The sequence below is a fragment of the Mustelus asterias genome, chromosome 9 (assembly GCF_964213995.1).
Source record: "Mustelus asterias chromosome 9, sMusAst1.hap1.1, whole genome shotgun sequence".
Taxonomy (NCBI): Eukaryota; Metazoa; Chordata; class Chondrichthyes; order Carcharhiniformes; family Triakidae; genus Mustelus; species Mustelus asterias.
The window spans coordinates 130,649,724-130,666,836 of record NC_135809.1 but is presented as its reverse complement, the minus strand read 5'-3'; the positions used below and the strand labels follow the sequence as shown (position 1 = coordinate 130,666,836).

General features: G+C 42.1%; 1 protein-coding gene across 1 annotated transcript in view; it reads right to left on the bottom strand.

Annotated features, from left to right (window-relative positions):
- Positions 1 to 455: 455 nt before the first annotated feature.
- Positions 456 to 17,113, bottom strand: part of lgr4 (leucine-rich repeat containing G protein-coupled receptor 4) — a 132,410-nt gene continuing 115,752 nt past the window's right edge. The window contains exons 12-17 of the mRNA XM_078221025.1: positions 10,815 to 10,886; positions 9,868 to 9,939; positions 9,405 to 9,530; positions 6,312 to 6,436; positions 4,491 to 4,565; positions 456 to 2,693 (exon numbers count right to left, since the gene is read on the bottom strand). Of these exons, the coding sequence (XP_078077151.1) occupies positions 1,417 to 2,693; positions 4,491 to 4,565; positions 6,312 to 6,436; positions 9,405 to 9,530; positions 9,868 to 9,939; positions 10,815 to 10,886 (1,747 nt within the window). The 3' untranslated portion in view covers positions 456 to 1,416. The remainder of the gene's footprint in view (positions 2,694 to 4,490; positions 4,566 to 6,311; positions 6,437 to 9,404; positions 9,531 to 9,867; positions 9,940 to 10,814; positions 10,887 to 17,113) is intronic.

The following is a 17,113-nucleotide window of genomic DNA, read 5'->3' as shown; positions in this document are numbered from 1 at the left end:
TCCAAAAATGATACAGAAGACGGTCTCAGAAAGTGAAAACAGCGCACCACCTGTACAGTGAGGGGAGGTCGGCAGAACTTCAGGCACTCATGCCACACTTAGTCAGCATCAGTTTTATGCTTCTACTGGTTAAAGCACCCTGGGGTAGTTGGAATCAGCAGAACAAGAAACTCCGGAAGGTAGTGTTTAAAAAGAATGACTGCTTTGACAGTTAAAATAAGTGCCGAGTTGTAAGACATGTTCAAACTCCTCAATTTCACCAGCAGTCAAAAGAATCAATGTCTTATAGGAAATTCCCTTAAATTTTATGTGATTGCAGATGTTGGCCCTCTTTAGATAATATGTGGCTTTTGTTACAGCATTAACTAATTTTGTGTTATTGGCTATATAACCACAGTGAAGTTAATCTCTGAATTATTTTTGCGGTCATAAATTACACAAAATTGAAGGCGAAAGAATTTTAAAATTTTTACTTGTGAATATTTTGGCTTAAAATTACAATATTAATAATCCATTTCACAGTAAAAACTACAAAAAGTTACATTTTAATATTGATTTACAAAGATTCTGTTTTATTTTTATAACATGGTGATAATGTACATCCAAAATTATTTACAAGACAAGAACTGTTAAAACCATGTACTGTATATAGACCACAATCGGGTAAACAGCTACTTGGTGGTCAACTTTATTTAAGAGGTAGTTACCATTACTTAAAATGAGTACATAAAAGAATACCCCTTTATATTTTAATCCAATAATTTACAATACAAATTTGAAAATGTGTCATATGCACAGTATCTACAACCCATTCCTGAAATGTCAGTTTTGGAAGTATTTTTTTTGGCATCTCCTACCCTCCTGAGGAACTACAAGTGATGAATCCAAAATCTGGTATTCACATTTGTTTATGCTAAGTGTGTGGAGCTTCTGTTTATTCTTCAGCGCAGGCAAGTGTTAAGTTACTCAGCAGGGAATATGCTGTGAAGAAACAGCAATACAATCTGGCAGTGAATTTTCCAGAAAATGACATTTAACTGTAAATATAAGCAAACAGCTACTTAAAGGACAAAAACACAGCAAAATTAGATGACTATGAGGCAGAATGCACCATAAAAATAGTTGCTATTTTAAAAAATAAATCTTTCTTGTCAACAAGTTTACATACACCGTTGTAAGATTCTGTAGTTATATAGCATACACGCACACACACACACAATTAATCTGTTTGGGTAATTCTCTTTTTGCAAGAACAGATGGCTCAAAAAAAAAACTTGCTGAATGTGATTCCCTTTTCTTTTGACAACTGTCAGATTGAAGAAAAAGTGCTTCCCAGAATAAAAGTTCACACAAGGAAAAGTTGGATTGTTTCTTAGTGTTCATACATGTACCTTCCTGGCATTAAATCTTCTGCAGTTAGTCTTTGATCCTTGGAATATTATACGCATAGTGAACCAAAGGAAATCCCCGACTTTGATAGAAGCAAGCCCTCCCACAGGCCTGTACTTGGTCGGAACTATCCGAAACAAAGGAGTCTCCCTCGTCAGCATATTCTGAATGAGCAGACTGAGTCCCACAGTCTGACCAGTAGCCGTTGGGCCGCTGGCAAGGCACCACAGCCAAGGCTGGGCAGCTATGTGACTTCACTAAGTGTTTGCATGTTGAAGGTTTTGTCAGTAACAACGACTCACAACAGTCACAGACAGAGAGATTACCCTGTAGGTGGGTATACATTCCGCAGTCATAGAAGAACTCTGGTGTCACACAGCTGCTTTGAGCGTTCACTGTAACTGCGACCGACTTGTCTTTTTGTTTTGGGCGCCATTTCAACATGTTCCAGTCGTCTTTGAATCGTGGATTGAAGAAAACATACAGGACAGGGTTCAGGCAAGCAGGCAGCGGAAGGAAGATTAGTGTTACGGACTTCATTATTTCAGGGCTGATGGAGATTGCACTGATTAGAGGTGCAAACGAGAAAAAAGCAACAGGACAGAAGAAAATGCAGTTGGTGAAAATTAACCAGGCAACATGCTTAATCATACTCGATTGAGAATTTTCTGCAAGATCCTCTTTTTCCAAGTTGCAGTAGAGCTTTGTGTAGACAACTGCCATTAGCAGGAAGGCTATTGAGTTTAGCAACACCAGAGTTACTGTATAACCCAAGGAAGGAGACTCACCAGTGGGGAAGGGCAAACAGAGCGGAGATGCTGAAAATTCTCCAATATGAAACCATGGAAGGCAAGCTATCACTGCAGCAACCAAGACAGCAAAGGCAGCAGCTATCTGAAAGTGCACCAGCCGATGGCTTTTCCCTTTTTTGATTAGGTCGCGGGTGGTCAGAGTCCGTTCAAAAGATGCCAAGGTGAGGAAGAAAATGGATGCTTCAGAAGAGATCATGGCGAGGAATCCAGCAACTTTGCAGCCGCTTCCCGTCTCCCACCAGGCACCAAATCGAGCAAAATTTCCCCAAGAGACAGAATCTAGAATAGTCAGGGTACCAGTATATACTCCCATTAAGAGATTGGCTGCCGCAATCAGACCGATAAACAGCTTTGCAGAAGACAACGGTGCACATGATGCGAACGTTGTTACGACCACAAGAATATTGAAAATCAGCGCCACGAGGAAGATGAACCACACAGTCAGACGAATCATCCAGCTTCCCAGCAAATGTTGGCATGGCTTGAATGCACCTAGTGGAGACAAAACCAAGCCCATTACTAAAAGATAATCGCTTTACTGAAGTAGGTTTGTTGACGCATATACTTCTCAAGCAGAAACTACTCTCCATCTAAGAAAAAAACTTGCATGAATTTCTAGATATAATAGGCTCTGTTCTGAAGCATCAGCAGATTGTTTTCATGGAGACACTACAATCTTTTTGTTTCATATTCACATGACATGGGTGATGAGAAGGTTGTTACCTTCCCCCAAATGCCCTCAATCACACAGCTATAGGGATGCTTGCCCAGTCTGTTCCTTCTGTTGATTTTGCTGCTTGTTACCTATTAAACTATGCTCGCTCCAGGCAGGTAATTATCCTTTCAGCAGCCTTACAGAACTGTCTATTTGTTTCAGTGGAGCTGCTGTACTGCATTCTTTCATTATGCTTAGACGCGCTGAACCTATCTGCTCAATTGTGCAATAACTGAACTTTTAAAAAACTAAGGATTTTAATGGCTCAAGTAAAATTAATGCGGCACAGCAGATGATATTATCAGTGATAATAATTGATATTAATTTATTTGCCCCTCCCCCATCTTCATGCATTATTGATGTTTTAAAAATGGTTGTCTATCTAAGTGCCGCCAGCGACCATTGCTCTTTATGGGAAATTTACCATTTTATTGACAACAATTTGCAATTATATATTTTTTTTAAAGCGCCCCAAAATGCATCATAAATAGAGGGGTGAAACTGAAATCCTGGTCACAAAGAAGGACATTGTGAAGAGATGATAGAAATCGGGGTAGAGGGAGATCCAAAGAGTGAGCTCAAAGCAGCTGAAGGCTCATCCACCAATGTTGGATTAAAGGGTGACTGCACAGCAAGCAAATTGAAAGCTCTGTACTATTGATCATCCTTAGATGATCATGTGGAAAATTGAATGGGTTTTGTCTGATACATCGATTATGAATGCTCCTTCTTGGATCCATGAACTATTCTGCAGAACACCAGTGTTTTCCAGTTTAGGTTGACAGAAGTGTTGTTCTTGTTGGCAACCTCAAATTCTGCACTGTGGGGATTCTACAGATGCTGCTCTCGAGTTGATCTGAACAAGTGCGGGAATAGAAGCATAACTGACTTCAGTGACTCCAGACTCCCTTGTTGAACTAAATTAATTAAATGATTACTTGTATGTGACAACAATTGTGTTGCGCTGTAAACAGCATAAAGCTGTACTAAGCTAATTGCACCTGCTACCCTTTGGAGATGAAGGAATTAATGAAACAGTATTAGGTTACTTCTCAGTATATCCCTTTGAGAGTCCATTTCCAGACAGCTAGTTTAAAATGCTCCTTATGACACACAGACCTTAGAGCCATTAAATCCCTATAGTGCAGGAAGGGGCCATCCGGCCCATCGAGTCTGCACCGACTCTCCGAAAGAGCATCCCACCCAGGACCCCCTTCCTTACTTAGTGCATTTACCAATGCTAATCCCCCTAACCTGCACTTCTTTTGGACTGTGGGAGGAAACCGGAGCACCCAGAGGAAACCTACACGGACACGGGGAGAAAGTGCAGACTCCACACAATCACCCAAGGCCAGAATTGAAGCTGGGTTCCTGGCTCTATGAAGCAGCAGTGCTAACCACTGTGCCACCCTTCAACTATTTCAGTCTAAGAGCAGAAAGGGCTCCTAAGAAACAAATCAGCTTTAGAAAGAATGAAATCAGAAAGAGGAAATTAGCATTAGGAAACTTTCTTGTAAGTATTCATCGACCAACACATGCAAGGTAGCTTGAACGTGGAATTTTGTGAATAGTACCTGAAGATGGAGTACAGTGCACTATGGGCTGAACCTTTGCTTCTTCATTCTTAATCTCATCATCGACGCTTTGACCTAAAGAAAAGACCATAGAAAGTTTGATGACTCATCACTTCAATACTGCACACAAACACTGAAGGAAAACTCATTGCAAACCATTTATTTTGCAGAATTGAGCATGCTAGCTGAAGGTCAGCCATGTTCAGGGTGAATGGTGGATCAGGCTCAAGCAGTTGTATGGCCAACTCCTGCTCCTATTTCTTATTTTCTCGTGTGTTTATAGCAGAGGTTTCAGAAGCTTAACCTAGGGCTCTGATAACTTTCATCCAGGATTCTGACGGGAGTTGGTTCAAAACATTGCAAAATCCCATTCAGAAATTTTCAAGAAACACCCAAAGCTAGATCACAAAAGATTGGAGAAATAAAATTAAATATGGTTATATTTTTTAAAAAAGAGTCATGTGAAAATCACCAAATTACAAATCTGCAGGCATACTTTTGAATACCATTTTGTCATGATACAATGGAGTAGTTGCCTAATCATGGCAATCAATTTCTATCAACTGTCTACAGTAGACTCAAGACAGGAGGTGGAAAACACCCACAATGGTAGAAAGCTTTGGGAATCATAGATCCAAAGTTACCTACTTATTCCAAGCATGCTACACTTACTATGTGCCACGTCTCCAATCACTCAAGTTGCATCCCAAAATATTATAACTTGAAATCCTAACATTAAGGTCAAGTAAATTTGACTCAAGTTAGATATATTTTGACCAGGTTATAAGATTGAACAGTGTACAGCAATCTTTACAGGGGAAAGATATATAATTGACCCTTAGCACAACAAACAGGGTAGGCAGCTGAACCTTTGGCTCTCCATCCTTTCAATAATGATGACAGCAGTGGATAATTTATGTGTAATTTAAAAAAATACACAAAATACTGGAAACTTTAAAAAATAGAGGGTTTTAAAAGTCTATCTAATCAGTTTATCAAGTAAGTTGTGGTCATATTTTTAGACCCTCTTTAAAAATTGCTTTCTAAGGACAACAATCCGTCAACAGAAAAGCTGAGGAATGTGCCTCACCACCTCAGCTAGTCAACATTTTCTGGGTGGCTACTTAGCAGTGCTTTTGCAATGCAGCATGTCAGTTCCTTTGTATCCATATAAAGTTAAAGTTTATTTACCAGTCACAAGTCAGGCTTAAATTAACACTGCAATGAAGTTACTGTGAAATTCCCTTATTGTTTTGTCATTGATGATCACCTGAAATTGGTCATTTACCTTTTAGACGCAGGCTATGCAAATGTTTGATGTGGCGGCACAGCAGCACAGTGGTTAGCACTACTGCCTCATAGCGCCAGAGACCCGGACTCGATTCCCAGCTTGGGTCACTGTCTGTGTGGAGTCTACACGTTCTCTCCGTGTCTGTGTGGGTTTCCTCTGGGTGCTCCAGTTTCCTCCCACAGTCCTAAAGACGTGCTGATTGGTGCCTGGCCTGGCTAAAGTTTCCTTCAGTGTACCCGGACAAGCGAGTGTGGCGACTAGGGGATTTTTCACTTTAATTTCATTGCAGTGTTAAGATGTGCGGGTGAGCTTGATTGGCCATGCTCTATTGACCCTAGGGTCAGGGGGATTAGCAGGGTAAATATGTGGGGTTATGGGGATAGGGCCTGGGTGGGATTGTGGTCAGTGCAGACTCGATGGGCTGAATGGCCTCCTTCTGCACTGTCGGGATTCTATGATTCTTAACGTAAGGCTACTTGTGACAAAAATAAACAAACTTTTTAAACTTTAAACTCGTGAATCGAGCTTACCAGTCTTCTTCTCTGATGGAGGAATACTTGCTTCCTGATTTTTGAGGCCTTCAGTATTTACAGCTTGATAAGCATCAGAGTTACTAAACGCACAGCACTGATAGGCATAGGGAACCATCAATGTCCTGTAAAGAAGACAGCAGTACAAGCTTGTTTCAATGCAAAACATTTTCATATTTTAATAACTTGATTTTTTGTATTTTAATACTGGGTGCAAAAACTAGCAAGTATTCAGTACCTAAGAATCAATTACTTCTCCAGACTTAGGCACAGCACTTGTTACGCTTCTAAATTGTTAGGCAATACTTATGATTAGGTAAGTTGGTTTCTATGACATTCTCAAAGAATTATAGGTAAGAACTATAGGTAAGACTGATCAGGCAGGGAAGAATGCTATGGGTCACTGATACTCAGCCATTCAGTTATGTTCTCTTTTAAAGAAACACTAAGTTGATAATCATTCATGTGACTTTAGCTGTGACAGTAGAACAATGCAAGACAAATGTGCGTTGGTGCAAAGGCATTAATCTGTCAGGAACAACTAATAAAGATATTTTGTTGTTCTGATCTTGCAATTAGGCAACCAATTTTGAATTGCAAACTACATTTAGACATGAAGTTTGATATTCAAACATTAAAAACAAACCTTTGCAATAAAGCACATAAAAGATTTCAAGTTAACTCAGACATAGACAATAAATGTTAACTGAACTACTGCATACTTTGTACTTCACGCATGGTATAGTACAGGAGCAATGCAGGAATAAGGGACAAAAGGAAATCTGTAACAAAAACAACAGTGCTCACAAGATTACCAAGTAACCAATTCAGGGGCACTTGCCAATGTCACTTGGTGACTGTCTAGGTGGTTAATACAAGCAGCACAAGTTAACATATAATCATGGGCTAGAGAACATTTGGGCCTGCCATGTTGGTGCTAGGTCTTCAGCTGGAGCTAACTACTTTAGTCCTATTTCCCTGTATCCTTTTATATTATTTTTCAAACGCTTAATTAATTCCCTTCTAAATTAAAGTGTGTGGCTGAACTGCTATTTCTGATAAAGCATATCCTTTGTTCCAATTTTAAAAAAATGTCTCACATGACAATTCTCAGGCTACATCTCCTTATTAGGTAAAAGAGAAGCCGCCATAGTCCCAGGTGCCCATAGGCTGTTATAGGTGGTGATTTAACCTGAGGATCACCATACCTTAGATGAGGGGCAAGATTGAGAAGGTGGGCCTTCATGAATAACCTCCTTATCTTATTATTGATTTCTCAAACAGCAGAAACAATCTTTCTCACACATACAAACAAAAACAGAAAATGCTGGAAAATCTCAGCAGGTCTGACAGCATCTGTGGAGAGGGCCAATGTTTCGAGTCTGGATGACCCTTCGTCAGAGCGAGTGTCAGACCTGCTGAGATTTTCCAGCATTTTCTGTTTTTGCTTGAGAAACAATCTTTCGCTGTTTACCCATCCCAAAACTTTATATCATCTGAAATCACAAGTAATCCAGCTGAAACCAAAAGTCATGTGAAAACGTGGTCACAAATTCACAACCTATTACTTTCTGGCACAGCATCCTGATTTAACACCGAATGTCTGAAAAACCTGCAGCACGGCAAAATTATGGCAACGTAAAATCTGGTATTGTGGTCACCGCACAGAAAAAGGAAATTAAACTAACACTTAAACTTTGTTGTTCTCAGACTTATAAAAACAAAATGAAGATGTTGACCAGACTTAAAAATTTGCATGAATGTTGGAAGAGACATAGGAACAGAAGCAGGCCCCTGGAGTCTGATCCACCATTGATATTAGGTAACGCTGATCTGCAGCTTAACTCAATTTTCTTGCCTTTGTTCCATATTTCTTCATGCCCTCAGCTAATTAAAATCTACCAACCTCAGTTTTGACATTTTCAACTGAGCTTGCAGCAGCTATTTTCAGGGGTATGGGTTTAGAGGGGTGGGAGGGGGAAGAGGTCATAGAATCCTACAGTGCAGAAGGAGGCCATTCGGCCCATCGAGTCTGCACTGACCACAATCCCACACAGGCCCTATCCCAATGCATTTACCCTAACTAGTCCCGCTAACAGTAAGGGGCAATTTAGCATGGCCAATCCATCTAAACTGCACATCTTTGGACTGTGGGAGGAAACCGGAGCACCCGGAGGAAACCCACACAGACACAGGGAGAATGTGAAAACTCCACACAGTGACCCAAGCTGAGAATTGAACCCAGGCCCCTGGCACTGTGAGGCAGCAGTGCTAACCACTGTGCCACCCGATGTTCTAGATTCCCACAGACTTTTGCACGAAGAAGTGCTTCCTGACCTCGCCTCACCCTTGCCCTTGAGGAATTCCGCTTTAATTTCAACGGTATGTCCACTGGTGGGGCATTCCCCCAGAGGGAACAGTTTCTCTCCATCATGCACTTTAATAACATGGGATAAACGACACAGAAACAGACCATTCAGCCTAACCAGTCCATGACAGCATAAAGCATAAGTGTAAACACTTCAATCACTCTTAGTTTTCTACAGTCGAGAAAATAAAGGCCATTTCTATGCAACTTTCGTCACAATTTAACTTCTTAAAATTCTGTTGAAGGACAAAATATCTCCCCGTAACCCCCAAGGTGCAGCACCATGAACTAAATGCAGTAATCAAGGTAAGGTATAACCACAGGTATGTAACTGTAGGCCACTTGGAGGGGAACTTCCAGGTGATAGCATTAACATGCATCTGCTGCTTTTATTCTTCTAGCTGGTAGCGGTTGAGAGTTTGGAAGGTCCTGCTTAAGGAGCCTGGGTAAGTTCCTGCAGTGCATCTTGTAGATAGTACACACGGCTGCCACTGTCAGTGATAGAGGGGGTAAATGTTTGTGGGAAGGGTGCCAATCAAGTGGGCTGCTTTGTCCTGAGATGACTGTCTTCCAACCACCGCAACCATCTTCCTTTGTACTAGCTATGACTTCAACCAGCAGAGTATTTTCCTCCTGATTCTAATTGACTCCAGTTTTGCACATAGTAGTAACATTAAGATAAACTTAAAAATCTAAAAAGTGACCAGAGAATACAAGCAGCAAACCTGAGCTTTGGGAGGTCCTCTGCTATCAACAGTTCCTTTAGGTCACCATTCCCAGAAAGTTTAAGTTGATTCAGACCTTTTAGCCCAGCTGTTGGGAAATAGCTCAACTGATTTGAACTCAAGTCTCTGAAAAGAGAAGAAAACATGTGAACTATCGCATTCTAACTGATAAACCTGGCATGGTGTGCTACTCTAGAAAATCTCCCAAATAACTAAATCCCACTTCATAAAATATTTTAAAATGCTAAAATTACAGTATGTTTGTTGCTTTGCATACTAGATGCTAATTATGAAAAAAATTAATTAGAAATGATGTTCAAACTCATGTTGGGAAGAAAAGGTCAAAATTAAAGATATAACTTGCATAAATTAATCATCTAGTATGAAATTCCACATTATAACCCAATGATCATGATGCAAAAATCAACATAATTAAGTGGTTGAAATTATCTGAGTTACTTACAAGTTAGTCAATTCAGTCAAAGATATCAATGCGTTCTTGTGAATTACAGAGATCTGGTTTTTACTTAGGTCACTGTAAAAGAAACAAGGGAAAAAGATAATTTGCGTATTATTTCAAGAGGAGGAACGGATTTGCATTCAGATCTCATTAAGTCGAACAGCAAGTTATTACTTTTACACGTCAATGACAATTATGGCATGTTCCCCATAGCAGAATGGTACAGTGGCATAATGGTAAGCACTGCTGCCTCACAGCACCAGGGACCCGGGTTCGATTCTCGGCTTGGATCACTGACTGTGCGGAGTTTGCACATTCTCACCGTGTCTGCGTGGGTTTCCTCCGGGTGCTCCAGTTTCCTCCCACAATCCAAAAGACATGCTGCTTAGGTGTATTGGCCATGCAAAATTCTCCCTCAGCCTACCCAAACAGGTGCTGGAGTGTGGGGACTAGGGGATTTTCGCAGTAACTTCATTGCAGTGTTATGTCATTGAGGTTTACAGCATGGTTAGTGTTAATGTAATGTAAACTGCATAGTGTTAATGTAAGCCTACTTGTGACACTAATAAATAAAATATACTGCCCCTACAATTGTACTCATGTCACGTTCAATAATTACTATTAAATACCCCAAAATATAATTTTCTTGAGATTCCACTGCCAAAATAATTTTCCTATGTACACATTGCAAACATTGCTCGATTAGAAAGCTTCTTTCAGACACAACATTCCTGTCCAGCATTTCAAACAAGACTTCGGTACCTGCACAAAATAAAGTTCAATCAAAAAAGACAATGATCTACGTAAAGACATCACAGTAGAAATCTACAGCCACGCTTACTGTTCACACCTCCACTTAGATGTTTAACCTGTCACAAATGATGAAAGTCTGGATCAGGCTTTGGCAAAATGAACGAAATAACTGGGGAAAATGCTAATTGTGTACTCACAGCAAATGCAGAGAGACCAGTCCCTGGAACGTGTCTGTTTTTATCTCTTTGATTTCATTATGCTTCAAGGAACTGCGGAGATAATTTTTTTTTTAAAGTGAGGTTGGTTCAAAATCTAATGGAAACACTTGCTCTGGAATTACATTTATTTACCAAGAAAAAAAGGGGAGAGAGATTTAGTTTTATTGTTCTCTGTTCACCTTATGCATACACCCAACAGGCCATAAAAATGGATTAATAACTGATCAGTTCTTTACAATTAATGTTAAATCTGGCTTATTGTAGTTTTCATGGCAATAATTGGACTGTGGTTAATATATAAAAAAACTTGCATAACCATCATTGCAGCAGTTAAGGATCAAAGTTATTGTAAACTGGTTTATTACAATTATTTTGGAAAACTAAGGTGGCTGTGATCATTTACATTTGTAAACTATAAGGATAAGAAAAACTTGTGCTTAAAGTACTGTCACGACCATAAGACATGAAAGAAATTGTAAACCGTTTAAATCAGATCATATCACTTATTTAAAAATTGACTGTGGGACCAAAAAGCATTGTTGCTGCAGGTCATGTGATCTGCAAACTGGCTACAGCTCTGGAAACTTCCAACAGTAATTACAGGACGAAGCTCAAACCTCATCTATGTAGAATCTCACACTATCATTGTACGGACCCATTACTATCAACGAAACAGGGAAGTAGCAGACTGTTCATCTTCTCCAGCCTGGAATTATGTTGTCAGGTGTAGTGCCGGGGGGGCAATCCCCTGGGGAGCAATACGACAGGTTCTGTTTGCTAGTTCCCCATTTATAAAAACCTGTTGTAAACCCTGCTGACATGGCATCATGCCCACTTGGGGAAGGGGGGGGGGGGGGTAGACTTTGCAGTGTGGGGGGATGTTACAACGGAGGGGGGGGGGGGGGGGGGGCGCGGTAGTCATATGTAAATGAATAACAGGGTTCCCGTCATTGCATGGCAGGAACCACAACCACATTACATCACTGGCAGGCAGCGGGGACAATCAAGTGGGGGAGGGGGGACTGCTAGTGTTAACACCTTTCTGGGACTCCCGCTCGATTTTCCATCTCTCTCCACCATCCCCGGCCTCCGAAAACAAGGACGGAAATTCCACCCCCCCTCCTCCAGATAGAAAGTGATTATTAACCTGATACTGACTCAACAATGGACAACACCACATGACCCAAGATTCTTTGACCCATGGAACGTTTTAGGGCCTGATTTTACCAAAACCAAACGGGCACGAAATCGCGGTAAAGGTGGGCGTCAGGCCTATACCACGATCTGCACCCGATTACGAGCAGAGCATGCATTTAAATCGACTTAATGAACTGCGCGCCCAACTCTACTGCCAAATCCCACTTTACCGTCTTCTGGCCTGTTCCGAATCCGCGTTTTTAGCGACCTGCAGAATAAAAGTCCGAAGCGGATTTCTATTCTGCAGGGGAATCTTCGAAGCCCTCTCTGCCCTTGTGAAGTCACCATCCTCCTCGACCATCCTTCACGGACCCCCCCCCCGCTAACCACCCCAGCAGACCCCGCCCCCCCCCGGATCAGATCCCCCTGGGAGGCAGGCCCCCCTCGGCAGAGCACACTCTCAACCTACCTCGATCGCTGGTTTCCCTCCACCATCCTTCCGTTAGCAAGATAAGCTGTATGTTCCTCAGCTAGATCCACTTTGGTCAACACAAAGATGGTCCTTCTGCCTTGTGGGTCCATCTGGTTCACCAAGTCAGTTACAATAATGCGTTCAGCATCTACTGAACCAACTTGGATACAAAGGATAATGAATGGTACTGGTCGACGTTCCTGGTGTTATCAGTACTGTAACATCAGGAATAGCTGCTGACACCAAGGATATAATTTTTAGCATAAGCAAGGCTTACATGCAGAACCCTCATGCCATTATCCTTTGTATCCAAGATGGTTCAGTAGATGCTGAGCGCAGTATTGTAACTGACTTGGTGAGCCAGATGGACCCGTCACACCCACTCTCCTCCTCCCAACCAACTCCCCCCCCAACCTTCCAGAGGGTGATCTGGGTCCCGCCTCCTCTCCTCCTCCCAACCCCCCCAGATGATCTGGGTCAGAGAGCCGCTCTCTGCTTTTTTCTCCCCGTCCGGGCGCGCTGCTCCAGATTTTTTTTCGAACTGTGCATGCACAGTTCAGAGCTCTGATCGTTCTGGCAGCACTAAGCCCCACCCACAGCACGAATTGGACCGGAGCCTGCAAAACGCGTATGGGCGCGCTGGAAAGAGGATTCCACGCTCGGATCTATTTGACGCCCCGATTCGGCACTTGGGACTCAAAATGGTAAAATCAGGCCCCTAATGTTACATTCCTAGGCTTCCAGGGTAGTTTGTTGTTAACATTCAGCCTGTCAACAACAAAGCAAGACTCCAGGCTGACAATAAAGCCTGGCTCAAGTCTAAGCCTCCTCAAAGTCTGGTTCTCTGGAATATTCCTGCCATCGCCTGTACAATGGACCAAGTCTCTGGACAACAAGCTTCCTGCATCATCACCGACTTTGAAGGAGTTTGCCAACTCCTGTCTTCAGCAAGTTGAACTCGCCTGAACTTTAACTCCAATGTAAAGGAACCCTCACTGGACTCTGACACTCTGAACATTCATGTGAATTAATATTCCAGCTTTGCGTTTTTTGGTCCAAATTATTCCTAGTTATAAAACTCTTCTCTTTCCTATTCACTCCTTGTGTGCGTGTATATAGTTGCGATGACCATCCCTCAGGTTTGAAAGTATGAATAAACAATACTTCTGATTTAACCCTAAAGTGAGTTTGTTGCAAGTCACTTTAAAATTGACTTCTCAAACAGGGTATGGGGAAACATGTCGCAATCTATTTCAAATTAATTTAATCAATTACCATCTAATCAATTAAACACCTCTGCTTACGGACAGAGAGCAAGAAAAACAAAGGAGTTCAGTTTGCCTCTCTCCCCTGTCCATAACAAGAGGCAGCCAAGTTTATAAAATCTGAACCTTCCAACTGGTAATTAACGTGAGAAATAAGACTTCTTCATATCACTGTGGTCACATGTTTAAGTCGTGCTTTACAATAAAGCTTCAAGAAGCCTGATTTTATTTTAAACTGTAGGGGATTTTCACAGTACTTTCATTGCAGTGTTAATGTAAGCCTACTTGTGACACTAATAAATAAACTTTAATAAATATGGCTCGCCCACATTTGCTATTAATCAATTCAAGTCCCACAATTCTATTTGGAACAAAAGCTCACTGCTTTCACAAGCAACATGCTGCAATAGCATATGCCTTATTAGTACAGCATAAATAGATTTCAGTCATTTTTGTATACACTTTGATACAGATCATGGCTTTCCAGATAAGCCAACATTTGAACTTAAAGCTGTGTGCCAGTTGAACTTGCATGGTACACCATTTCACGGTATTAGTACTCACCCTTCTTAGAATTAGTTTTGAATGGTCAACGAACAGTAAATAAGAGAATTCACTTTGCTTTTCGTAAGTAAATGTACTGAGTAGAACTGCTGTTGCAGAGCTGGATGACTGCATGTGTCTCAGCTTGCCTCCAGTTTCAGCAAAGGGATTTAATAGATGTGTAAGGCTGTACAATTCTACTAGCCTAAAGCAAGTAAAGTTATCTTGGCAAAGAAGGTAGCCATTTTGTTTCCCCTCCTACCCCAAGAAAAGTTCATAAAAACAGTACAAATAAGGATTGCTGATGCCTACACAAAACTGCGAATGCATAAAAGGTGCCTAGATTGAATGGGAACCAACCAAAAAGTGTGTAATGATTTAAGTCCTATGATAAGACAATATCTATTACATTGCCACATTAACCTCATTGTTACACTAGTATAAACAGATATCCATGAGCACAGCAAGCCAGCTCAGCTCCGAGGCTATTAAAAAAAATCTCAACATTCCCACTGGTATTTATCCTCTTTGTCTGCACTCCTTACACCTGCTTAAAGAGTGGAACCTGAATGAAAGCTGAAACCAGCAGCTTTTTGTAAACCAATAACATTTCTTAATCTCTCCAAAATGTCAACACATAAACTATAAACCACAACAAAAACCAGAAGAAAATCTAATGCCAAAAAGCACACTACGTCTATTCATAAAAACCCAAACTCTTACATTTATACATAAAAATATTCTCCTATAAACCATGTCAGGAAACAACTGAAGGCTGTGAGCAACATAGGGCCCGATTTTACCATTTTCATTCTAAGTGCTGAATCTGGGCGTAATTCAGATCAGACTTAGAAATCTGCTTTCAGGCGCCCCCAAACGCACTCAGTCTGGAAAAAAAATCACCAGTCCAATTCGCGCTGTGGGCGGGGCTTAGCACGGCCGAAACGATCGGAGCTCTGAACTGCGTATGCGCAGTTAGAAAAAAATTTGAAAAAGTGCGCCCGTGTCAGATTGCTCTGGGGCTGCAGAAAGCGGAGAAAGCGACCCGGGAGCGATGGCGCCCACAGACATCGCTGTCCCCCTTATCCACCCCCCCGCTACCCAGACATAGCACTGCCCCCCCTTATAACCCCCCCACTACCCAGACACATCCACCCACACGCTACCCAGACCAATCGCCACCCCTGCCCCCCCCACCAATCGCCCGCAGAGTGGCAGCAGACCCCCCCGGCCACCCCACAACCCCACCAGAGATCCATCTGCCTCCTCCCCCCACCAGTGAGCGATCGGGCCTCCCCCCCCACCAGAGATACATCTGACCCACCTCTCTCCCCTCCCCCCGCCCCCTCAATCAGACAACGATCTGGCCTCACTCCCCTCCCCCCACAACCAGAGAATTATCTGGCCCGCCTCCCTCCACCACCGATCTGAGTCAGAGAGCCGTTGGAAGCACTGAACGCGCCTCTTTAGCAGCTGGAGTGCCCAATTCAGACTTTTATTTAGCAGGTCCATTACAGCGCGGTTCCAGATTGGCAAACGCGGTGGTAAAGGGGGAAATGCTGATAAAGTTGGGTGGACAGTTCATTAATTCAATTTAAATGCATTTAAATCGCCATTGCGCCCGTTTTGGGCATGAAGCGGATCACCGCCATTCCCGGGTTTCGGTCAAGTGGCAATCTGCGCAGACGCGGGCACAGATTGCGCTAATGGTCTCACACCCGACTTTACCACGTTTTCGCGCCCGCAATGGTAAAATCGGGCCCATAGTGTGCCGGAGATTCATCCCACTAAGTACCCAAAAAACGGGAAAATCTCCTGTTTTGCCGCTCATTTTTTTCGGGAAAACCCCGGACTATATTCTCCTCGAGAAAGATGTCGCATCACTCCCAACTGTTACCAAAACCTTGTGGCAAAAATACATAATTGTATATGGCAGGATAAGGGAGTGTCCTGATATACTACGACCAGGAACCCGCGTACTCATATCAGGCACCTGAGCGTGGCCTGGAACACTGAGGACCAAGATAGAGGCTGAATTCACCCTAAATGGGTCAGCTCTTCAGTTTCTAGACAGGCTGGCATTATAACACAAATCCTAGATCCAACTTCAAGCCCGGGGGTTCTGGTAGAGAAAGCCTGCAATTTGTAAGAGTGTCTTTTCCACCCGGAGGAGGATCTGAACACAGAGCAATCTATCATTTTTTTCTTAATTCTTTCATGGGATCTGAGCATCTTTGGAAAGGACACCATTTACAAATATACAAATGAGAAGGAGCAAGCCATTCGGCCCCTCGAGCCTGCTCTGTCATTTGAGAAGATCATGGTTGATCTGATTATAGCCTCAGCTCTACTTGCCTCTCTATTCCCACATCCTAAGACTTCCTTGCCAATCAAGAATCTACCTCACTCAGCATTTAACATCTAATGGCCCAGCACCCTTTGTTCTTTGGGGAAAAGAATTCCACAGACTAATTATCCTCAGAGAAAAATCATTCTCATTTATGTCTTAAACGGGAGACCGCAAATTTTAAAATTGTGTACCCTGTTTCTAGTCTCTTCACAGGGGGAAACAATCTCTCAGCATCCACCCTGTCAAGTCCCCTCAAGATCTTCCATGTTTTAATAAGATCACCTCTCATGCTTCTGAACTCCAATGGATATAGGCCCAATCTGTCTAATCTTTCTTCATAAGACAACCCCTTCATTGCAGGGATTAGTCGAGTGAATCTTCTCTGAACTTCTCCTAATGCAATTATATCCTTTTCTTAAGAACGGAGTCCAAAACTGTACACAGTACTCCAGATGTTGTCTTACCAACGCCCTGCACAACTGTAGCAAAACTTCCTATTAAATTCAATAAA